This window comes from Micromys minutus (assembly GCF_963924665.1).
Source record: "Micromys minutus genome assembly, chromosome: 10".
Lineage (NCBI taxonomy): Eukaryota > Metazoa > Chordata > Mammalia > Rodentia > Muridae > Micromys > Micromys minutus.
The window spans coordinates 41,385,302-41,409,302 of record NC_137979.1 but is presented as its reverse complement, the minus strand read 5'-3'; the positions used below and the strand labels follow the sequence as shown (position 1 = coordinate 41,409,302).

Here is a 24,001-nt window from a genome sequence, read left to right as displayed (position 1 = left end):
TACTAAGAAAAGGTCTCTGCTGTGCTCTCTGATTTATTAGGCCAATTTGGTATGACGTCTGCTTTGTGAGGTGCTAGGAGGCCTAAACCAAACAGGAGATTCATTCAGCATCCTTCTCAGCTGCAGATCTGAAGGTGTGAGGCTGTGCTTCCTCTCCCGTCTTGGGAGTTCACTTCTGAACTCACCGAGGCCATGACAGGTGCTGACAGCCCAACGGGGAGGCTTGGTTGTGTCAAGTAAATAGGATAATCAAAAACTGTGGTTAATAGGGGATGACCTCTATCTAGCTGGCTCAGCGACTCCAGGGAAACCAAGTGACTGCTGTGAACTGGAAGGGAAGATGTCACACAGAATTCATCTCCAGATGCTTCAGACAGGGTGAGACAGTGACACTCAAGACAGGGCATGAGTGCTGCTGGAGCAGCAGCAGTGGGGTGGCCGACACTCAGCTGGGGAGCTGGTCCTCTCTTCCCTCCACAGTGCCAGCGCCGTGGGACTTCGCAGCAATTTGAACCCTCTATGATTAGAGTACAGTGCTGTTTGTGTATGTGCTATGATTAGTGTACAGAGGGCAAAATGAGAGGAAATGGGTTTCGTCAGTTAACATTTAATTTTAATAATACCTGTTATGTTTAAAGAGTCAACAACACACAAGGAAACGTCTTCTGTGTATGTTTACACAGTGTGAACACATGCTTTAAATATGCAGTGGAGGAGGAGGGGTGCATTCAGTTAACAAAGCTAAAAAGAAAACCCCTTTTATAAATTACACAAAGCATATAAAAATATTTCTCTGAATGCATAGATTAAGACTTAGAACTCACCTAAGAGCAACCATGCAGTTTCATCCCGCTGCCAGAGACGCTGACCCCAGAGGACTGTGGCAAAGGATGTGACACTGGGCAAAGCCAAGTGAGACGTGACCTTTGGCCACTCTGAAGTGCTCGTTTGCTCTTCGGTAGCCCACCTCCCAGCCAGGTCCCACTGCGTCTCAGAATTTCTCATCAACTAGGGTGGCTGAAGAAGTCTGAACCCCAGTAATTTATTCATGAATTAACACCAAGTTTATTTCTTCTAAGATAGAAGCACACTTAACTGAATTACTAAACTTTTTCAAAGCAAATTGGGGGGAAAAAAAGGTTAGTACATGTAAGTAGTTTCTGATTGGTTGAAACACAAGGGAGGTTTCTTCATTAAAGCACTTGGGAAAAGGGGGAGGAGCAACCGCCACTCTGCTGGGCAAGCACTCTACAAGGGAAGCCACCAGCTGAGCCAGGGGTGGGTACCATGCAGTCACTCCATAGTGACCCCACTGGCTTTGAAGAACACCTCAAGCTCATTTCGACACTCAGGCGGCAGTGGGAGGCCATTACCTCAGCACAACATTCTCTTCCAGTGCATCTGCATGTTTTCAGTCAACTGCAGTGTTCTAATAAAATTAAGTTAATACCCAGGAAGTTAAGTTTCTTTGGAAACTATAGGCACTATGGGGGAAAAGCTTAAGACAGCAGGGATCCTCACCAACAGCTGCTCCAGCCTGCTCTCCTGCTCCTCTGGGTGGGCCAGGTCCTATCTAAAGTTAAGCAAACGGGCTTTTCAGCTTTAATGATGCTGAGGAGGGGATCCTTGAATGCTCTCTTGAAGATTCATACACCACGCTCCAGAGTCTAATCAGGTCCTCACAACTGACTGTGGAGGTAACAGGGAATTCCTAAGATTGAACAATTTGTTTATAAAAGCAACAGAGTTATGTAAAAACCCTAATAATTTCCAAAATAACCTTTATCTTTGATACAAAAATAAAGATGCTAACTCCTTTATTTCAGTTTCCCACAATAACCTTTAAAACAGCAACAAATCCAGGCTTAGAAGCTGCTCTTCGTTCCTGGTGGGGGTGAGAGTGGTGGACGGACCAGCAGCGCTTGTGCTCTTCTTGAATGGCAATGGCGCAATTAAACGAGGTGTGTGTGTGTGTGTGTGTGTGTGTGTGTGTGCGCGTGACAGGAATGGCCTCAGAGCAAGGTGGTGGCCCCTTTAGAAAGCATTAGAGAGCCCTCTAGTGACTGTGGAGGGAAGGAGATACGGAGATGACTGTCCAAGACAGGTAATAACAGAAAACTGGGGGAGGGGAAGCTCTTTTGGTTAACAGCCTATTTACAATTAGGTAACTATATTTTTAAATACTTTAAACCTGAGTAACGTTTATAAATATGCTATACAGCCACAGGTCACACCGGAATCCCTTTGTCCAGTACCTGTGCTTTCTTTCCCCAGTCTTCCTCCCTAGTCAGTTCAAAACTTCATGTTTCATGAGCATGCAACACCAAGAGAAGCGTGCCCAGCCCTTCGAGGCGCACTGTCAACAGGAGTGGCTAGAAACAGGTCTGTGCTCTCAGTTTCTGCTTCGACGACACTCTAGATTTGACATAAAGCACTGGCTCTCATACCTTCGGCTTCTGCCTCTCAAGACTACTTTCCAGCTGTTCAAAGATTCAGCAATAGGTTTATTGTGCACCAAGAGGCTTAGAAGAGCGGCACCGCTGCCGGGGGGGTCAGGGTTCCCACCTGCTGAGGCGGGATGTTAGTGAACACTACGCAGTGGCACCAGGGGCCCTGGTGGGCATCCGAGGCTTTGGGATCGATGGCTTGTCCTTTGGCCCAGAGGTGACACATACTGTCACAATACTCAGTGATAAAGTCCCTGTTGCATTAGTATGTCAGTTTTGAAGCTCTCCGGTTGTAGCAAGGCCTCTCAGTCAGTGAGGATGCAGCGTTTCTAAACAGAAAATTATTCTCACTTATCATCAGAACCAGTTCCAGCTCCTGGAAGTCCTGGAGTCGTGCAACATCTTTGTCCTAAAACAAAATGGAGCAATGGATTAAAATTTTATTTTCAATTAGTTAACTCACACACTTGCATCATAATTCACATGTGGAGGTCAGAGGGCAACCTGTGAGTATAGGTTCTTTCCTTCTACCATGTGGGACTCTGGGACAGAACTCAGGTCTTCAGACTTGACAGTAGGTGCTTTTACCTACTGAGTCATCTTGCCAGCCCAGGAAAACAGAGTAACAGCTTATGTCTATGCTTGGTTAGTTATACTGATTCCAGGGTCTTGATCCATCTTTAATCTAGAAGGAAAATTAAATCCCTGAGACAGCTAAGCAGTGATCAGTCCCTACATATAACCTGGACAAGTTGGAGAAAGTTCTAACAGTCTCTGTTGCAGGATGAGAATGCCCTGAAGGGACAGGCAGGTGGGTGTCAGGTTTCCTCAAGAACTTAAGAGAAGTCAGAAGCTTGATGCTGAAGAGCCCATAGCTAGCCGGAGCAGCACATATCATCATATGGCATAAGGCAAGCCCCACAGGTCACTATGGGAACAACGGAAACAGGTCTCCATGTAGCAACCTGCTATCTTCCAACCTTCAGAAGTGCCAGTGTATTAGACTATGATAGTTCACACCTTTAATCCCAGCAGGCAAGAAGCAGAGGCAGGAGGACTACCATAAATCCAAAGCTGTCCTGGGACACACAACAAATACCAAGCAGGCTAGGGCTACACATCAAAACCTGTGTCAAAATAAAGAAGGAAATGAGTAAACTAGGGGCTTCTCTGTGGACTCAGATAAAGGGAAAGAAAGCTCATGGATTACAGGTAGGCTGGAGCTGGAGCTCAGAGCCTTGCACATAACAAGCACATGCTTTAACCCTGAGTTGTGGCCTCAGCTCTCCTTAGTCCTTTTCTATTGGCTTCCCCTTCAGCTATGACTCAATAACCAAGGGAGAAGTTAGCTATGTTTGAAATGCAAACAGCAGCCACTCGTACTGAACAGACTTTCTTACCTTTCTTAACAAAGTATTGGGTAACTTTCTTATCTTTTCCACTTGGTCTGGATTAACGCCCAGCTCACAGCAACTCACTCTGAGTAGTTCTTGGTAGGTAAGCTCCTGTCGATCCAGTTCAATTTCAATGAAATCATTTTCTCGAAGAGATGGGTTCTGAATCCTTACCTTGAGTACCAGCTCTAGAAAAAGGGAAGAAGAATTGGTAATGTAACATGTAATTTAAGGTCTGCAGCACTCATCGAGAAAACTAGTCCAGTCAGTAGGGTTTGTTTACAGCCTTTCGTGGCTCTGCTGGGGTAGTTTCCTGCACTGTCTTCTCTGCTGTGGTTCACCAAGCAAAAATGTGCATGAGCAAGCCACCCTTGCTGCCCAATGTCACTCATCTCTGAGTACCAATTACACATGAGTTAGAAAAACATGAGTCAAAAAGGTGGCAAAGGCAAGATGTGCTACATGAAGAACTCTGACAGGATCCAACAATTATGAATCTAAACTTACTTAGGAAATATATAATGTTCTTTGAAATAAAGAGAGAAAGGAGGCAGGCGTGGATTGTGACTCACACTTACAATACCAGCAACAGGAGGTGAACTACATAGCAAGACACTGTCTCAAAACACCAAAACAATTCATCCTAGCAAGTCAGGAGGCAGAAACAGGCAGATCTCCGTGAGTTCCAGGCCAGCTTGGTTCTAGGCCCAATTAGGATACATACCCAAATCAACAAAAACAAAACAAATAATCAAACAAAAAAACTAATCACCAAATCAAAACAAAACAACAAACAGTTGCATCTAAGCCTAACTTGAAATACTGCACCTTAATAAGGGAGTAGTTCTTCTGTAGGAGCAGATAATACTATTTACTATTTATAAATCATATTTGAAAGCTGTCTGCCCTCATATTCCAAACCCAGGTGTCAGGATGACTTAAGCCAGCTACTTACATACATCTGGCAATTCTGCCTTGCTTTTAAAGCAAGGATTCCTCTCAGTATCATGGGTCACCAATACTACCAGGTACAGTACTAGGTTTTCAAAACTAGGAAATTAATTATAAGTGAAAAGAAAAGTAAGAGTATACTAGACTCTATGGATTTTACTGGAATTAGAAGTATCTGTATGAACATCTGTTTCTAATGTTCTCAAAATGATACCGACAGCCAGGCATGGTGATGTGTACTCCTTTAATCCTAGCATTTGGTAGGCAGAAGCAGGCAGATCTCTATGAATTCAATACTAGCTGATTCTACATAGTAAGCTTTGGACCAGACAGGACTACATAGTAAGACCCTGCCCAAATACAAACACACGCACAAAAAGAGAAATATACATATGAATATGTATATCCATGTGAATAATGGATGTATACACACACACACACACACACACCACACCACACACTTGCCTTTTCTCCTGTCCTGTTCCCTCTCCACGCCTTCCTTTCCCTTCTTAGCCTCTACTTAAGCCTAGAAATGTTACACCTATGACAATGAGGAAAACTTGTACCCACATCCTGGCTTCTAAATCCTATTCTCCACTCCCTCCCCACAACCAAACACCCAGAACTCCCAGGAGAAATGGTGGGTTGCAGTGCTAATGTGGGACATCTTGTTGCACTAGAATAGTGGGAATGTGCCCACATGACAGAAGAACCAATGAAAGAGGTTCTCATGGGCTAAACCAGGAATAATCTAAATATCAAAAGGAGGACTGCATCAAACTACAACACACTGAGTAGACCATGAATCACAAGCCCAGGCTGGTGAGATGGCTCAGCAGTTAATAGCACTGGCTGCTTTTCCTAGAGACCTAGGTTCAATTCCCAGAATTCACATGGTGGTTCACAACTGTCTGTAACTCATTCCAGGAAATCCAATGCCCACTTCTGGTCTCTGAGGACACCAGACATATATATATTATACAGATATACATGCAGGTAAAGTACCCAAAAGGGGAGAAAAAAGACAAAAAGAAAGGATTGTAAGTTCACACTGTACATAGCTTTTGAATCGTGAGTGAAGAGAGTCTCTTCCCTTAGACAGGTCTTGGAGCTCTCCCCTGACTACATAAACATCACTCTCGTGCCGCAGAGGCCCTGTGCTGTTACCTTGCATATTAAATGGAAATGCTCCGGTGAAGAAAAATGGCTGGAATGCTGGCGCTGGTCCTGCATATGTCCCATTTTGAGGCTCCAGAGACACTGGTGGCTTGGATGGGACCGAGAACAGGGAGCGGTTCTGACTCACTGGTGGCTGACAGACAGGACCAGGTTTTGTGCTTTCTGGTGTTCTAAGTATGGCAGAGGGGGCAGAAATATCACCATTCTGGACCAGTGCCAGAGAGGTGTGGTCCCTAGGAAAGGCCCCTAGCAGAGGGGGTTCTGTGGGGTGAAGCAATGGAGGCGAGGGATCTGCAGGGGGTGACACTGGAGGTGGGGAGGAGACCCCGTTCTGCAACTGGGTGGAGTCTTCTGCTGCAGGGGTGTAGATAAAAGGGAAGGCTGGGTTGGCCAGATAGTTGGGAACAAAGGGCAGTTCTGACTCCTTCTTCAGCTGGGGGATTTCATCATCATCATCGGCTTCTTCCACTTGAAAATAGAAGCAGAGAACATAAAACTTACTAAGGAAGGGAGAATGGTGGAAACTAGTATTGCTTGAGATGTGACCCACACTCTGGTCAGAACTGACTGCCTCTTCAGGTCAGAAGAGAAAGAACATTTTATTAGGCTTATTTTACTATTGTCAACTTTACAAATTAAAAAAGTATACACACACATAATATTGGCATACTAGAAAAAAATTCAATCATAACCTTGGCGTAGTAATTAACTTAAAAAATAGTACCAGTTATCTAATCAGTATCAATGTGGCCAATAAATAGGTATCTTAAAAATCCCCAAACAGACTCACCTCCCATAATCTTCCTGATTTCTCTCCTTGATGTTAATTGTACAGGCATTTCTCCTTTTGTCGTAAGAATCTCTCTATCAGCTCCTGATTGTAACAGGTAGGACACCACCTGCCCATGGTTGCGTTTACATGCCCAGTGTAAGCAGGTCCTGTCCCAAAGAAAGGAGAGAGAATGACTGGGAAAAATGAGATTTCAAATGATAAACATCAGTAAATACATATACAGAAGCTTGTTAGACTTCAGTGAGAGCCCAGAAGCCAGGCTACCAACTCAACTTTTCATTTCAGAGTGGATGATCAAACCATGAACACAGCCAGACATGGTGGTGTACACCTTTAATCCCAGCATTTGGTATGCAAAAGCAGGAGGAGTCTGTGAATTTAAGGGCAGCCTGATCTACAGAGTGAGTTCCAGGCTAGACAGAGTTCCAGAGTGAGACCCCCATCTCCAGTAATAATATTTTAATATTCTTTTTTAGATGTATTTATTTTATGTATGTGAGTACACTACCACATCTTCAGACACACCAGATCCCATTACAGATGGTTGTGAGCCACCATGTGGTTGCTGGGAATTAAACTCAGGACCTCTGGAAGAACAGTCAGTGTTCTTAAAACTGCTGAGCCATCTCTCTAGTCCATATTTTAATATTCTTAAACTTTATTTTTAAGTTTCATTCTTGAGTCTGAAGCTGTTAACTTACTAATTGAGTGCTTGCCTAGAATTCACAAAGCCTACCTAGGTTAAAGCCTAGCACTGTAAAATAAAGAAAGTTCTTATTTCTAGTCCACAGGAAGCAACAATTTCTCACAGGAGCTTCGTTTCGAGGTTCCAGACTCCTGGCTGTGGACTGGACTGCATTGACACTGCTCTATCAGGAACATCCATTGGATCTTGGTCTCTTTAAAAGATATTCCCGTTACTTCTATTTCAGAAACTATGGAAACTCACATGCACCAAGTGATTAAGAGTAAATACTGCCAGGCTAATAACCACCTCCTGTGTGCAGCTCCTCTGCTGTGTCACCAGTACTACAGCAGGAGTACCAATCAATCTTAGCTCCTTAGTCCCTTTCCACACAAACCTACACACACGCATAACGTCCATCTCCATTTTTCTTTTCTTTTTTCTAAGATTTATGTATTTATGTATATGAGTACACTGTAGCTATATTGAGACACACCAGAAGAGAACATCAGATCCCATTACAGATGGTTGTGAGCCACCATGTGGTTGCTGGGAACTAAACTCGGAACCTCTGGAAGAGCAGTCAATGCTCTCAACCTCTGAGTCATCTCTCCAGCCTCTCCATTTTTCAAAATGCTAGCTGTTCTCAATCTCTCCAGAAGGCTATAAACACACCCAAATATGCTCACAACTTTTTACTGTGGAGGCACCAAAAGAGAGGGTATAGCAACAACCAAAGTGGTTCAAGAACAGACCCTTCTAACATAATAGCCTCACTTAAGCAAAACGATTTAATATTGTATACACAGGGGTGCTGTGCTATACAGTTCAATGGACTGTACCTTTAGCACTGTATAGAAATTTAATCAGCATCCCTCAAATGCCATCTCAACACAATGGCATCCTCAGGCACAGAGTGCCAATTATGGAGGAAAATACTTTCTTCCCATTATGAGCTCATTCACTTCTCATTCTTTTCCCTGTTTTCAATGTCCTCATTCACCAACTCTCTAATTTAACCAACACAAGCATCTCCAGAGCTTAAGAGCCAAACCCAAATAAGATAATGAACAGAGCAAAGGCTCAGCAGAGAGGCCACCAACCTAGGAAGAACAATCATCTGTAACATTTATTTGATTTCAAGGGAAAGCTGTTTTGCCTTGTGTATCTTTACATTAATGACTTAGAGAATCTAGCCTGAATGGCTAACCTATTAGAGTGACAGGCTACACTACCATTCACCATTCAGGTGCCTTTAGTATATACTCTTTGACCAAAGTGACTGCCCATTTGGGAAAAACAGAGAACAGACTTTTAAAACTATTTTGTGATGCTGCAACCCAGGGCCTCACATGCTAGGCAAGTATTTGATCACTGAGCTACATCACCAGCAGAGGATAAATAGAAGGAAGTGTCTACCTGACGGACAGGTGTGTGTGTGTGTGTGTCTGTGTAAACATGCACCCGTGTGTATACATGTGTGTATATGTGTGTGTCTGTATATGTATGTGGTACCAGAGACTGGATTGATGTTAGGCAACCACCCTACCACTGAGCTATGTCTCCAGCCCACATGCTTATTTCTTATCACTTAACTAGAGAACATAGGATAAAATGGACATTGCTTAGCATAGGGGGATGCAAATTTTCCTTGATTCTGAGCAAACTGTAGCTCAGAGTGTATTTGTGTGAAACTGTCTTTGTGTGGCATAGGCTTGAAAAGTGAGTAATTATATTAAGTAAGCACTCAAAAATGATTGGATCAGGCTGAGAAAAAAAAAATGTGCTCCCTTTTGGAAAGAAGTTCTTACTGGAGAGTGAAAGAGTAATTTACTGTGAGTGGTCAGACTCTGAGACAAACCATGTAAATGGGTGTAAGTGAACAAACACAGCATATCCTAACCATCCCAGCAACCATCATTTGCAGACTAGAGTCAGGTGACTATAGGCAGCTATAACTCAGAACCAGTGCAGCCAGACAGCATTTTCAACTTCTTCATAAACCATTATACTTATTTCTAAAGCCAAAGGGGACACATGACACTTGGATTACAATTGATGTGGAAACTCTATTTTTGAACTTCAACTCTTTAAACTTTATATTTGCAGTCAGCATATCCCATTAGGGCTGGGAAGTATTTTAGACCAGAGGCTTTGGGCATCATTCATCAACTGGGTCTCATTCATCATTGCTGAAACTGTGGTTACTGAGCAACCAAGAATTGAAAGCAGTCACCAGTCTACTTTTCAATGTTGAAAAGAGTTGTTTTGTTTTTTCTTTTTCTTTTTTCTGGGTAACTTTATATGTCTCCCAACATGTTGCCTAATAATAAGAAAATAACAATAGCTAACACAAACATAATACTTTACATGTTGGACACTGGTCTAAAGGCTGTGCTTGTTTAATCTTCAAAATATCCCCTGAGGAGCTGGGTACAATGGGGTTTGCCTGTAGCCTCAGCTACTCAGTAGACTAGGGTTGGAAGAAGGTAACTTTGAGGACAAGGGTTAAGGCCAGCCCAGGCAACATAGCAAGGCCAAGTCTAAGAAAAAAAGGGGGGGGGGGCTAGCAAAGAAAAACCTACTATTATGAACATTCCTCACTCATTTTACAGTCACTGTAGCTGGGGTAATAAGCATATTATATATCTAGGTGGATATTAAGTATTATGTGATGGTAAGGCAGAGTGACAGATTAGGGAACCAACAGGGTTGAGAGGAGAGTTGCACAATTTTTACTGACAACCAAGCAAAAGCCTTAGCATGAAGCTAATACCTAAGCTAAGGTTCAAATGAGGACAGCCATGGGGTATATAGAAGAAATGCTTTCTCGACAAGAGAGAAGGCAAAATGCAAAAGTCTAGAATCCATGATGTGTTGTTGTCTCAGAAAAAGCAAGGAGACCAGGGGAATGGGAAGAATCGAAGAAGGAAGCAAGTCTCAAGAGATGAGGCCCAAAGGTCTGGAAAAGGAGTGCAAATTTGCTTTTTCTCAGAGTAACATGGGAGCTATTAGAGGACTTTGAGTTTGGTGATCCAACTGTTCCAAGTCAGGGTAAGGCTGTAGTTTAAGCAAGTAGACTAGTAAGGATGCTAGTAAGGAGCCAATGGAACTATCCTGCATCACAAATGAGGCTGGCTTTGTATCACAGTGTAGATAGAACTTGTGAGAGGTAGTCAGATCCTTTCTGAACATAGAGGCAGCAGAACTAGCTGACAGTATGTAGTTTGTGAAGGAAAGACAGGGACCAAGGACAGTGCTAAGCTTTGTGGTCTGGTCATAAAAGAGAGATGAGAGGAACTGAAAGCATTAGGCCAAGAGCGTAAAGTGGGATAAAGGTAATCTAGAAATTCACTCTTGGATTGAATTGATTGGAGTTGGAATTAAAACTATAGGAAGCCTCATTAGGTTACTTCAAACTCACCTGACATACACTGTGTATCTAGCATGTGGTGGGCACTGCACTGAGGGCAGACACTGCTGAGGAAGTCAGATGTGGAATTCATTTTTCAGCTCAAACAGGTATGTCAAGGCTAACAGTCATGTAGACATACTTACTAAATCCCAAATTTAGTACTTTAGGAGCATTTTGAAAATTGAATGGTTTACTTAATTTTCCCGGGTGGTGGAGTGGGTCTTGGTTTCTTCATCTTTAAGATGGAGAAAATAACAATGTCTCCAGATAGTCCCGAGATACCCAAGTGTTTAGAACCACATCTGTACCATAGAGCAAGTTCGATACATGGTAGCTACTTACTACCCTTCATCTCAATAAATACTAACAACACTTGGGAAATAACTGGAAAACCAAGCGACTCAGGCGAGACTGCACAGCTGGGCAGGCCGAACCTGCAGCAAGGCCAGGCTCATTGTTCTGTAAAACACTGCCTCCTGGTGCCAAAACAGAAATTCACAGCTTTTGGATGCTAGGGCAAGGCAAACACAAAAACTACAAGTGTTTTTGACTGCAAATCCTTCAAAAAAGGCAAGAAATTAGTGTCCACTGTCTCCCAACTGTGGACAGATATCCAGACTAGTTTCTTTAGGGAAATAAGCTTTCTCAGGGAATAAGAAAACCTCATTTCTGACTCTGTTACCATATTGAAAATGGGATTCAAATGATCTCCAGCGCTCTTTCCATTCCAAAATGTATGACTCGATTTACAAGGAAGTGGGGTGGGAATTTAAAACTCATTTTAACTTTAAAATGTTAAAGAGGCTAGATAAGTATTACCTGGATTAAATTAAAAAGTTAAGTGTAAAATGGCAAAAAGGGTAAAAAAACAAACAAAACAAACAAACAAACAAACAAACAAACAAAAAAAAAACCCACGCCCAGTAACTTGGAACTAAAGACTTGTTCACATCTTAAAATGAGACAGACTCTGGATTTAATTGGGAAGGGGGCAAATCTGCAAGCAGACATCTAAAGCCCTGGGTGAATTTCTCTATTGGAAATTGTACTAAGAAAACAAAACACTCTACAGGGCAAACAAATGAGTCTCCCCTCAACAGGCAGCTGTAGGCAACAGCCAATCACTGTGGTATTGAAACAACAGAGGCAAAATTATTATGCAAGTGGTGGGGGTTTTGTAGTTGTTTCTTTTCTCTTGGTCTTGGCTGGTTTTAAGACTGGCATTTGCTCGGTTGCTTATGCTTTCATCTCTGCACGAAGTGTTCTTCAGAAGCGCCCATGGCAAAATAATTCAAGCTTGATGAAATCCAGAGCAGAGTCGCTGAGAATCAAAGCCTCTGGCATCACCATTTGGGCCAAGTTAGCCAGGGGGCGCGGGGGATGGCGTGGGCTCCAGTGTCCCGGAGGGCGCTGGCCGCGGTGAACCACAGAAGGTATGGTTTGGGGAGGATGCGCTCCTGACTGCACCAGGCAATGGGGTCAGGGCTAGTCTCGAAAGGGCACAACCTGCGAGGCCTGAGGTACCGGGCTTCACCTTAGCCTGCGTCCTAGGTCACGGCTGACTGCTCCACGCCCCGAGCTAGCAGCCCTGAACCCTAGGCCTCCCCCGCTCGCCACTTACCAGCCGTTGACCTCATTTTGGGAGTTCACATCCACCCCGCTCTCCACCAGTTTCTGCACCTCCCGAATGTCCCCCAAGGCCGCTGCCTCCCGCAGCCTCTCCTGCTGCTCCTTCTGCTCTAGGAGGGCGCTCATCTTCCCCAGGGCCCCGGGCCCCCGGCCGCCCCGCCCTGAGCCTGTCAGCGCCGCCGCCGCCTCCGCGGCCCGCTCCCGGCCATGGGGAGGGAGCGCCGGGCTCGCCCGCCCCACTCGCGCCTCCGCCCGCGCCCGGCCCGGGGCCTTGTGCTCCCGCCCGCCCACCGGCAGATCCCCAGCTGCTCGCGGCCCGCAGGCCCAGGCCTCCTCCCCCGCCGCGCCTCCAAAGGCCGGCTCCGGGGGACCCTATTCAGTGTGACAACATTGACCCAGATACTTTCGTTCCCACCCGCGGCCTGGCCGCCCCGGCCGGCTGTTTATGTAACCACTGCACTGGATTATCTGCTGTGATTCATTGACTATTTTTAGACCTCCCACCCCGCAGCTTCCAACGAGGAGAACAGACTCAGGAATAGTTGGGGGGCGGAGGGACCCGACATGTTTGAGAGCCAGAAAAGCCTTATCCTCTGGAGCAGGCTGTTTAGCAGGCATTAAAAATAATTGGTGGGTTTCCACCCCCACTCCCCCAAGTTTGGTTAGCTCTTTTTCTATCTGAGCCAATTTTTACCCAGCAGGACAGGAAATGGGCTGAAAACGATCCTACTATAATATGCCCATTATTTGCAGAGATAGATGACAGTTCTTTCTTATTTTTGTCAGTACTTGGAACCACTCAGCTAGAGTATTTATTTCAGTTGTTATTGTTTTATTTTATCCCTTATCGTTTTTTAAACAGAAATTCTTCCAACTTGGCTTTCATGAAAATTAACATTGATTCGAGTTTATAAAACGCAACTCATTACAGCTTATAAATTATAATTAATTATTCTGAAAGTCATGTAAGGAAAGGGGGGGGGGGTGCTCAGTCATCCAGGTCCTGATCCTAGGCACTGAGGGTAGAGCTATGGTGTGTTCATAAAGAGCCGTGTGCAGAACTCCTTGCCTAATCTAGTTAATGAGGCTCAGAGCCTTAGTTGGCACTGTTCTACTACCCAATGGGAGAAACAGAAAATATTGTTTTGCGGAGCCCAGGGGCCTTGGTGAGATCCCTGATGTGGCACTGGTGAGAACTTTGCAGATGGGGTAAGAAGATCAAGAAAAAGGCCCTGGGGAGGCAGAGAGTAGGCCTGAACAAAGAGATGAAACGCGAAGGGATGAATTTAGGTATAGAGTTTTTATTTCCATTTTTCTGGGGCTGCAGAGAGCACACAGCATGCATTTGTCTTGTTACTGTTTTAAGAGAGAGCAACGGCTGTTTATTACCATACAGTAATTCACACAGTACACACTGCACACCAGGAGTGATGAATATCAACTGACTAAACACTTAAATTGACCCCAGTGGCAAATTGGAGCGCTGCTGGAGCTTATACTTTTATTTGTTTCCCCAAGTTAACATTTTAATTCTCAGATCCAGCATAGTACTCTAAGGCTGCCATGAATGGCATCGAAATCCGGTCTTTTAACACAATCTGAGGGACAAGAAATAGTCTTTAAAAAAATACAAATCGCTCTTGTTCTCTTGCTCTTGCCTCTTGCACACTCTCTCTCTTTCTCTCTCTTGCTCCCCCCTCTAATCCCTCCTCTTCCTCTTCCCTTCCCTCCTCCCCTCTCCTTCCACATGCTCATGGCCGGCCTCTACTCCTCTATTCCTCTCTCTTCTCTTCTCTTCTCTCTCTCTCTCTCTCTCTCTCTCTCTCTCTCTCTCTGCCTCTACTACCCTCTTAACTCCCCCATGACTTAAATAAACTCTATTCTATACTATATAAAAAAGAAAGATTGTAGTAGTCTGGTTGTATATAACTCAATGGAAGAGTACTTACCCAAACAAGGGCCTGGGTTTCATCCTCAGAACTGTAACAAACAAGCAAACGGTCAGCAGCAGCAACAACATAAATTAGGTGCAAATTCAAACTCCAAAATTCATGAGGTTTTTTTGTTTGTTAAATTTTCTTTCCTTAAAAGAATTACATCCGGGCTAAAGAGATAAGCCAACAGTGAAGAACACTTGTTGCCCTTGTAAAAAAGGTCCAGGACTTGATTCTCAGCACCGACATGGTGGCTCACGACCATCTGTAAACTCCAGTTCTAGGGGATCAGACGCCCTCTTCTGACTTCTTCAGATTTAAGCATGCATATGTGCACATGCATACATACTGGCAAAACACATGTACATGAAAACAAAATAAAACTTAAAAAGGAAAGAAACAGGGGCTAGATATATGGCTCAGTGGTTAAGAGCACTGACTGCTCTTCCTGAGGTCCTGAGTTCAATTCCTAGCAACCACATGATGACTCACAACCATCCGGCATAGGATCTGATGCACTTTGCTAGTGTGTGTCTGAAAACAGGTACAGTGTGTTTGTATACATTAAATAAATAATAATTTTTTTAAAAAAGGAAAGAAACAAAAAGAAAAGCATCCGAACGTGAGCCAGGAAAGCCAGTAAGCAGCACTCTCCATTGGCCCCGTTCATCACCAGCCCTGCCTCTAGGTTCCTGCCCTGCCTCTAGGTTCCTGCCCTGCTTGATTTCCTGCCTTGGCTTCCCTTGATGAAAGACTTTAAGCTAAAAAAATGAATAACTAAAAGCTTGACAGTGACAGCACATGCCTTTAATTCTGGCACTTGGAGTCAGAGGCAGGTGGATCTGTGAATTCAAGGCCAGCCTGGTCTATGGCAAAGGCTACACAGAGAAACCCTGTTTTTGGGGGGGGGGTTTTGTTTTGTTTTGTTTTGTTTTTCTTAAAAAAAAAAAAAGGCAAACTAAGACAGGATTCAAATTTAGGTCCTCAAACATTCTTGGCAAACACCTTACTGACTGAGCTATCTCCTTAGCCCTGAATTCACCTTTTAATCTATTGACTTGAAACTGTGGGTGGACCTATGTTTTATCTCTTTTGGTACTGTGGATTCAACACATGGCTTTGTGTACATCAGGATAGCTCTCTGCCTTGGAGCTATACTGCTGGCCCAAGAAACTGTTTTTCTGTTTTCTGTTTTACTATGTTTCTGTTTGTTTGTTTTTTTGACTTTCATGTAAGTAGAGCCCGGTAAATGGGGTGGACATGAGTACTAAATTCAGAAAGAAGGTCTGAGCTGGAGGTTGGCATCTGGCACTCATCAGCAAAAGGTGCTAGCCGAAATTCTGCAGACAGAAGAGATAATCCTAAAGGAGTTGGTGATTACCCACAGAAGACAGCCAGACAGAACACTGAAGAGCTCTCAAAATTCTAATGAGGGAAAGGAGAGAAAGTCTCAGAAGAGCTTCGGGATGAATAACGGGAATCCGTGGGAGGAAGAGCCATGGAGTGGGCGGGACTAGTGATGAGTGACACACACTCAAGAACCACAGGCCGGATAAGGACTGAGAGGTGTTAAGTTCAACCTTAAGATCCTTTGTGACCTTGGAAAATAACAGTGGAGTTGGGGAGGTGGCTTTGATTTTTCTCCTTCTCCCAAGGCCAGCCTTAAACTGCGTAGCCAAGGATGACCTTTAATTTCTGATCCTCCTGCCTCAGCTTCCCAAGTGTTCTGTCTTAGCCTTTTGGATTTGCTTCCCTCTAATCTTTCAACCCATTCTACTTTAGCTTCCATCTGTAAGACTCAAAGAATAATTGTAAAAGTTCCTCTTCTAGCAGACCAGCAGTTTTCTTCATTGGTATCAATTTCATGTTTTAAAAACTTTTTTGCTTTTCTTAACTGTAAACTCTTCAGATTTCTGTTTGGGGAATTCCTGCTAACACACTAGGAGGCTGAGTCAGTAAGAGGATCATCATCAGTTTTGAGCTTGAGGCTTTTTCCCATCTTTTTCCCATCTTGCCTGGTTGGAGCTTTGTCATGTTCCTCAGTCAGTTCCACAGGGAGCTGGCTCCTCTACTTTGACAATAAAAAGGTTCATTCTCTCTTGCTAATAAAGGAATTAAGAACCTGTTAGGCCTCCTCTATCAATGTGCAGAGTGTATCAATTCATTTAATCTTCACACTAACACTGATGAAAACCCATAGCAGAGGGAGTTTTGCTGAGGTGTTGTTTGGTTTGGTTTTTTTCAAGACTGTGTTTCTCTGTGTAACCTGTTATTTATATAAAAATAATTTATATATTTATATGTAAATATATAAATATATAAGTATAAAGTAATATAGATATTATATTAAATCATACAATTTCTATAATATGTATATTATAGAAATATAAAATAAATATAATCTTTATTTTATGTGCATTGGTGTTTTAGCTCCCTGTATGTCTGTCTGAGGGGTTCTGACCCTGGAGTTAGGCAGCTGTGAGTTCCCATGTGGGTGCTGGGAACTGAACCTGGGTCCTCTGCAAGAGCAGCCAGTGCCAACAACTGCTGAGTTATCTTTCCAGCCCTTAAATTTTTTTTTTTTTTTCTTATTACATTCTACTTTGTGTGCCAGTGTCTGAGTGTGTGGATAAGCATGTGGAGGTCAAAGGACAACTTTCATGATTGGTTCTCTCCATGGTCCATGAGTGGGGGGGGGGGGGGCGGGGGGTGGAACTCTGTTGTCAGGCTCACCAATCTTGTCCACAGATGCCTTTCAGTTTAGTCATCTCCTCCGTTTTTTTAAATTAAAAAAAAAGTTTTAGACGGGGACTCACAGGGCAACTCATGCTGGTCTGGAACAATAATCCTGGCCAGCCCTCCCAAATGGAGATTACAGGTCTGTTCCACTATTCCCAAGTGAATATGTATTTTGTTTGTTTTTGAGACAATGTCTCACAGTGCAGCCCTGGCTGGCCTCAAACTCCAGTTTTGAGCCAGGCTGGCCTAGATATATTTGCCTCTGGATTGCAAGGTCGAATTGATACTTTTAAAGAAATTCCAGAGAGTTCATCACTCAGCACGAAAACCAGAGTTTAAATCCCAGCACATACATGTAAAAACAGTGGTTTATAATTGCAGTGCTAGAAAGCAGAAATAAAAGGATTCGTGGGGCATTCAGGCTGACAGAGAGCTCAGGTTCCAGTCAGACATGTAAGGAAAAGATGACGGGGCACCAATGAAAGGAAAAGTCACTGAAAGGAAGAGTCACAGGGCACCAATGTTGTGAGAGGATAACGATCCGAGTCCCGGCACCCATGTTAGGGGAAGGATGAAGAGAGTGGGGGGCATATGGCCCATGGAGGTGCGGCGAGGCCTGAGGGCAAGAGAGATGCCTCTGGGAGGTCCATGTTGGGAATCCTTTCCCTGAGGGACTAGCCACACAACAGTATAGTACGGAATACAGTTTATTCAGGTCATGGGAGAGTTAAGAGGGTGGTAGAGGCAAAGAGAGAGAGAGAAGTAGAGGAGTAGAGGCCGGCCATGAGCACGTGGGAGAGAGGGGGGAAGGGAAATGGGAGAGAAAGGCTGCAAGAGCACAAGGGCAGGAGAGGCCAAGAGAGAGAGGAGGGGTCAAGCAGCTCCTTTTATAGTGTCAGGTCACTGGGGCGGAGCATACCTGGTCACTGCTGGGTAATTGAGGGGTGGGGTATACCTGGCTGTTGCTAGGTAACTGAGGGGTAGGGTTTACAGAATCCCAACAAGACATCCTTTCCTTTTTTTTTTTGAGACAGGTTGAGACATGGCTGTCCTGAAACTTGCTTTGTTGACCAGGCTAGTCTCAAACTTACAGATATCCACTTGCCTTTATCTCCCGAGTACTGGGATAAAGAGGTGCACCATCATGTAGAGCTGAGACTTTCAATCTTTAAACCCAGCACTCAAGAGGCAGAAGCAGGTGGATCGCTTGAGTTCTCAGAAATCCACTTGACTCTGCCTTCCCAGTGCTGGAGTTAAAGGTGGATGGTAACACCAAGCCCAGCTAAGTTTTCCTAACCTCTTAAAAGTTTAGATTGAGGAGCAATGGTGCCACGCGCCTTTAATCCCACCACTGATAAGGCTGAGACAGGGGAATCTCTGTGAGCTCGAGGCTAACCTGGTGAGTTCCAGGACAGCTAAGGCTACAAGAAAACCCAGTCTCGGGGGAAAAAAAAACAACCAAACAAAAAGTGGATAGTTCCCGAATAAATGAACTCTAGAAGGTGACCTCTGGTCTTCTCTACATGTCCCTGGTCACACATGACACAAAACAAAGAAAGACAAATTTCTGGATTGGAAGTACCGCAACATAATTCCTCCACCGCATATGGCCTATTCTTTGATTTTCCTCCCTAAAAATGGAGAAAATCAGAACAAAACCAGGTAGAAGACTTGAGGATTTAGCTCACTGGTAGAGCGTTAAGCGTTAAGGTCCTCGGTTCAATCCCCAGCTTCGAACTAGGTGTGGGAGGGGTGCAGATAGAAATAAGGCCAGGTGGAGGCCGTAACTGCAGCGACTAGGAAAATGGAGTCTGAGCACGAACGCAGCTCGCTCTTCTTGTTTCCCTCACTAGAAGATGGCACCCTGGGCACCACGTGGACAAAGGGACATTTTTGGGGCAGTGTCAAAGGCTCCAGAGCTAGACTGCTGTTTCTCCAAGTAAAAAAGGCCGACACCCGCGGCGGTTTGTGCGTCTAAGGCTCCGCGGAGGAAGGCACGGCAGGGTGGAGTCAGTGCCTGGCCCCCGCTTGCCCCGGGGTCTAGCCTGGAGGTCCCGCCCCCTCGCCGCCGAAGCCCCGCCGCCATCGCCGCCCGGGCCTAGGCGTGTCTCCGCGGGCGCACGGCATGCTGGGAAGGTGCCCGAGCGGCGGCCATTTTGTCTTATCGGCTCCTCTTTGGAAGAGGCTTTTCGGCTTGAGAGTGGGCCGAGGGGTTGATTCGGCGGCCGAGGGGCTGGTGTTTTTCGTTGGTGGGTGCTAGGGCTGGTGTGAGCAGCCGCCCGGAGGAAGCACCATGATTTCGGCCGCGCAATTGTTGGATGAGTTAATGGGCCGGGACCGAAACCTCGCCCCGGATGAGAAGCGTAGCAACGTGCGGTGGGACCACGAGAGCGTAAGTCCCGTGGGCCTTGGGCCTGTGCCCAAGCGCCTGGGGGAGGGGAACTGAAGGGACGGGAGGGCGCGGGCCGAGGGTGGCCTGGGTGGGTCGCGGCGCGATTTGGGGTCCCGGCCGCGCAGACTGAAGCACCTGACGGCTGAAGGAGGCGGGAGAGTGGCCCAGGAGGGAGGATTCCGCGCGAACCCCGGGGATAGGGTGATTTGTTGTTCTGTGGAGGAAGTCCGGGATTGTGCTTGGCGGGGCAGAAGAAGCCTTGGTGAGGCCGGGAAACGCGGGAAAAGGAAGGAAAGGACTCGTGTTATTACACCAGAGCTCCGGGTTTTTACCGTATGAAAAAGAAAGGCAAAGTCTTCCGTTATTTGGGTGCAGCCGTCATGTTTAGCTTGACTTCTGACCAGGATTAGAGCGTGTGGGGGGGGGGGGGTCGTAGAAGAGCATTATTTAGAAGTGGTTCCATTTCGGCACTTCTTTGGGAAGGTAGACATTTGAAACTGTACAGTATATCATAAACAGTATTTGCTAATGCGGTTTGATGGCAGTAGTCCCTCAGGCGGTTGTCAAGGTTTTTGTTTTCACATGAACTCGTTCGATCCTTTCACTCTTAAACGGGTTAAATATAACTCCAGGGTCACAGGTGAGGCTACAGCAGCTCACTCGAGGTCTCTTAATAATCGGCAAAGCTAAATCTTAATTTTTTGTAGCACTGTTGAGGTTGCACCGTTCTGTGAAGCTGGCTTCGTGCATATATTGTACTGCATTTCAAGTACTTTTTATCTAGTTTTGTACGCTTGATCTTACCTTGCAGTTATTATCAAACAGCAGCTTTAAATCACTTGCTAATAAAATATGAGAAAATGGCTCAACAAAAGCTCTATTTTGTTTTTTTGAGGCAGTGCTTTACTTTGTAGGTCAAGTGGTTCTCGAACTTGAAATCCTCCCTCAGCTTCCAGAGTGCTGGGATTACAGTCGTTGCCATGATTGGCTAACAAATAGGCTTTTCAGGAAAGTAAATTATGCATTGTTTTTAAACACAGTTTGAGTAAAGTAATAATTTCTCTTTTAAAATGTAGAAAAAAAGTAAGGTGGGGGGTCCATGATTTTTTCTGCTAAAAAAGTGTTTCCCACTAGTAGCAGGAGCCTTCGATTCTAACACTTGTGAGGCAGATGCAGGTGGGATCCCTGTGAATTCCAGGCCAGCCTGGTCTACCACACACTCACAAGCCAGTTAGGGCTACACAGAGAAACTTAAAATAAAATATTACCAAACCAAAAAAAGTGTATGGTCCAAGTTGTATGGAAGTAGTAACTGACTTCAAACATATTCTCAGGGTATGGTTTATGGTGTTATTAGTTACGTTAATTCATGCATTTGTGACCCATTGCAACATGGGAATCCCCTGATGTTCATTGTCCCTTCGGTTGTTACAGTATGTAGACAGTATAGTCTAGACTCTTATATCTTGGCAAGATGAAGTTACTTTTTCTTCTCCCTCACCCCACTTAACTCTTCAGACAGCTTTTTTGTTTGTTTTGTCTTGCTGTTTGTTTGTTTGTATTTAGATTTTCTAGACGATTTCACAGTTTCCCCTAGCTGTCCTGGAACTCAGGAAAACCAGGTTGGCCTTGAACTCAATGAAATCCTCCTGCCTCTGTCTCCAAGTGCTAGAATTAAAGGTTTGGACCACCCCTGTTTGGCATCAATTTGTTTTTCCAGTCAGAGTCTCTGTTTAGCCCTGGTGTACTGAAACTTGCTCTAAGTCTAGGCTGGCCTCAAACTGAGAGATCCCCTGCCTCAGTCTTCTGAGCCAGGGATTAGTCAATCTAAACTTTTTAAAAGGTTAGGAAAAATAGCTGGACTTGGTGGTACACACCTATTAATTATCCCAGCCTTGAGGAGGCAGAGACAGATGGATCTTGGTGAGAACTATATCTTGTGGCTGTCTTGAAAAATAACAGAGGTCAGGAAAAACAATGTAATTTTCCCTATAGGACATTTGTGCTTTGAATTAAAGAGAAATGTGATTTACATCTCTTAGTTTTGAACACATCTTGTGAAGAATGGCGCATAATAATGTATGTAAATAAGTATGATTTCTCAGTGGTGAAAGTAACAATTGAAGCTTTAATTTTGTTTCTTTCTTACTTCAAGTCCTTTTTGGTTGCTAATAAAACTCCCAAGAAACAGTGGAATCCAGCTTCTGATGCAGCATCCATCTTACTGCCACTGTCTATATAGTTTGACATTTTTGTTCCAGTTGGAAAATTTTCTTCCTAAAATTTATTCGTTGGGTGTAGAGAGATGGGGGCGTTTGCTGGTCATGGGTCAGACTTGGCAGCAGGTGCCTTTACCCAATACAGAACCATCTCTCTGGCCTGTATATAAGCCTTAAGTCTTAACCCTTTTTTTCTTCTTTTAAAGATTTATTTATATGAGTACACTGTAGTTGTCTTCAGACACCAGAAGAGGGCATTGGATCCTACTACAGATGGTTGTGAGCCACCATGTGGTTGCTGGGAATTGAACTCAAGGACCTCTACTAGAGCAGTCAGTGCTCTTAACCACTGAGTCATCTCTCCAGCCCCCTAGGCTTAACACTCTTGAGTTCCAGGCCAGTCTGCTATTTTAAATATCCAGGGCCAGGCTAGCCAGAGCTTGGCTGGTTTTCTTTCCATTTGTTTGTTTTAAAGTATGTATGCTTTGCTTGCATGAATGTGTGAGCTGCAGATCCCTTAGAACTAGGATTAGAGACTGTTGTGGTTTGTCATGTGGATGCTGGGAATTGAAACCCCTGTAACTCTGGAAGAACATGCAAGAACGTGCAGTGTTCTTAACTGCTGAGCCACAGGGGAAGTGAAAGGAAACCTTAGCGTTAATAGTAGTTCTATGATAGGCTTTCTAAAATATATTTGTATATTTATACACATACATGCGTTTTTCTTGTGTGGTATTTAGTGTCTGCATTTGTTTATTCGCCACATGGACACCAGAAGAGGGAATAGGATCTCATTGGAATTGAGCTACCAAGTGAATAAGTGCTGGCAACCAAGCAACAAGTACTCTTAATTACTAAGTTATCTCTTCAGGCTGCTTGTAAGATAGCTTCATTTAACTGACCTGGGTTATTTATTTTAAATTCATATTTTTGTATCCCTCCAGCTCAGCACAGTAACTTAAAAAGTTTTTTCTTTACATTTATTGTTGTTGGGGGTGGGGCAGGCAGAGTTGATTCTCTCTGTCTTGAGGGTTCCAGGGATTTGATCATCAGGTTTGGTAGCAGGACCCATCTAGGGTTCTCCTATTGTGTTTTGTTTGTGTGTGGAGTGTCTTTTCTTTATTGGTATATAGCTCAAGATGGCCTTGAATGCCTGATCCTCTTGCCTCTGCCTCCAAGTACTAGTAGAGTACATTGTTAAAATTAATTTTGAAAATATTGCTTTTTAGAGATGGGGTTCTCCTATGTAACAGAGCAAGTTTGAGCCCTTTCGTCCTTGATTTTCTAGCTCCCTAGTGCTGGCTTTTACAAGCATGTCAATACTTTTCTAGGCTACTGATATTATTTTACATTTGAGTGTTGGGGGTAGGGGGAGAACCCTCTAGAGTGGGAATTTGTGCGAAGGCCAGAGAACAGACAACCTGGGACAACTGCTTTATTTGCTGGGACCAGGGTCTTAGTTTTCCAGGCTGGCCTCGAGTAATCCTCTTGCATATAGGAGTACACTTCTACATCCCACTGACTGCAGTTGCTTTTCTGATATAACTTAATTCAAGTATAGCCTGTTCATTAAAGGTTAATAATTTATGAAGAGAAATGAACTAAATGTACATTTCTAAAAATTTTGAGATGTTAGCACATACAGTAACATCATTGATATTATCCATATCAAAACAAATTTTAAGAAAACATTTGAGTGAGTGTGCGTGTGTGTGCATGCAAGTCCCACACTGTGTAAAGGTGCTCTGGGAGGCCAGAGGAGGCCATTGAATTCTTGGGAGAGCTGGAATTAAGAACCACAACCTAATGTGGGTCTTTTGGAGGAGCAGGAAGTACTCTTCAACTGCTGAGCCAACTCTAGGTGTGTGCTATAGCATAAGCATGCCCACCTATTAAAAACAAACAACCAAACTCATGGACTCATAGTGTAGTCCATGATATCTGCTACTTAATATTAAATGCCTGCAGGTAGCTTAACAGATTGGAGAGTGTCCTTTCCAAGTGACTCAGGCAGCTTGGCTGGACAGAGTGGTCTTTGCTGCTTGTCTTGTCTGAGAGTATTATTTGCAACTCAACTCTGGTCTGAAAGGGTCTGTCAACTTTTATTGCTTGGGGTGGGAGTGCATCCATTAGTGTATCTGATTGGTTTCAGGGACCCAGCATGTTTTGAGACAGTTTTATAAGTTTTGAAGATGTCCTGTATTACCAAACTGCAAATATATAG

At 44.3% G+C, this 24,001-nt stretch overlaps 2 protein-coding genes across 3 annotated transcripts in view; one reads left to right on the top strand and one right to left on the bottom strand.

Annotated features, from left to right (window-relative positions):
- Nucleotides 1-596: 596 nt before the first annotated feature.
- ANKRD40 (ankyrin repeat domain 40) lies at nucleotides 597-12,839 on the bottom strand. The gene is made up of 5 exons (XM_080923384.1): nucleotides 12,486-12,839; nucleotides 6,762-6,910; nucleotides 5,960-6,439; nucleotides 3,848-4,029; nucleotides 597-2,856 (listed from the first exon to the last, which is right to left on the bottom strand). Exons 1-5 carry the CDS (start codon nucleotides 12,617-12,619, stop codon nucleotides 2,710-2,712), a joined length of 1,092 nt encoding a protein of 363 aa, XP_080779510.1. The 5' UTR covers nucleotides 12,620-12,839; the 3' UTR covers nucleotides 597-2,709.
- A 6,474-nt stretch (nucleotides 12,840-19,313) lies between these two features.
- The window catches only part of LUC7L3 (LUC7 like 3 pre-mRNA splicing factor), a 28,601-nt gene continuing 23,913 nt past the window's right edge, over nucleotides 19,314-24,001 (top strand). For both annotated transcript variants that reach the window (XM_080922769.1, XM_080922768.1), the window contains exon 1: nucleotides 19,314-19,558. In XM_080922769.1, the coding sequence (XP_080778895.1) occupies nucleotides 19,460-19,558 (99 nt within the window). In that variant the 5' untranslated portion in view covers nucleotides 19,314-19,459. The remainder of the gene's footprint in view (nucleotides 19,559-24,001) is intronic.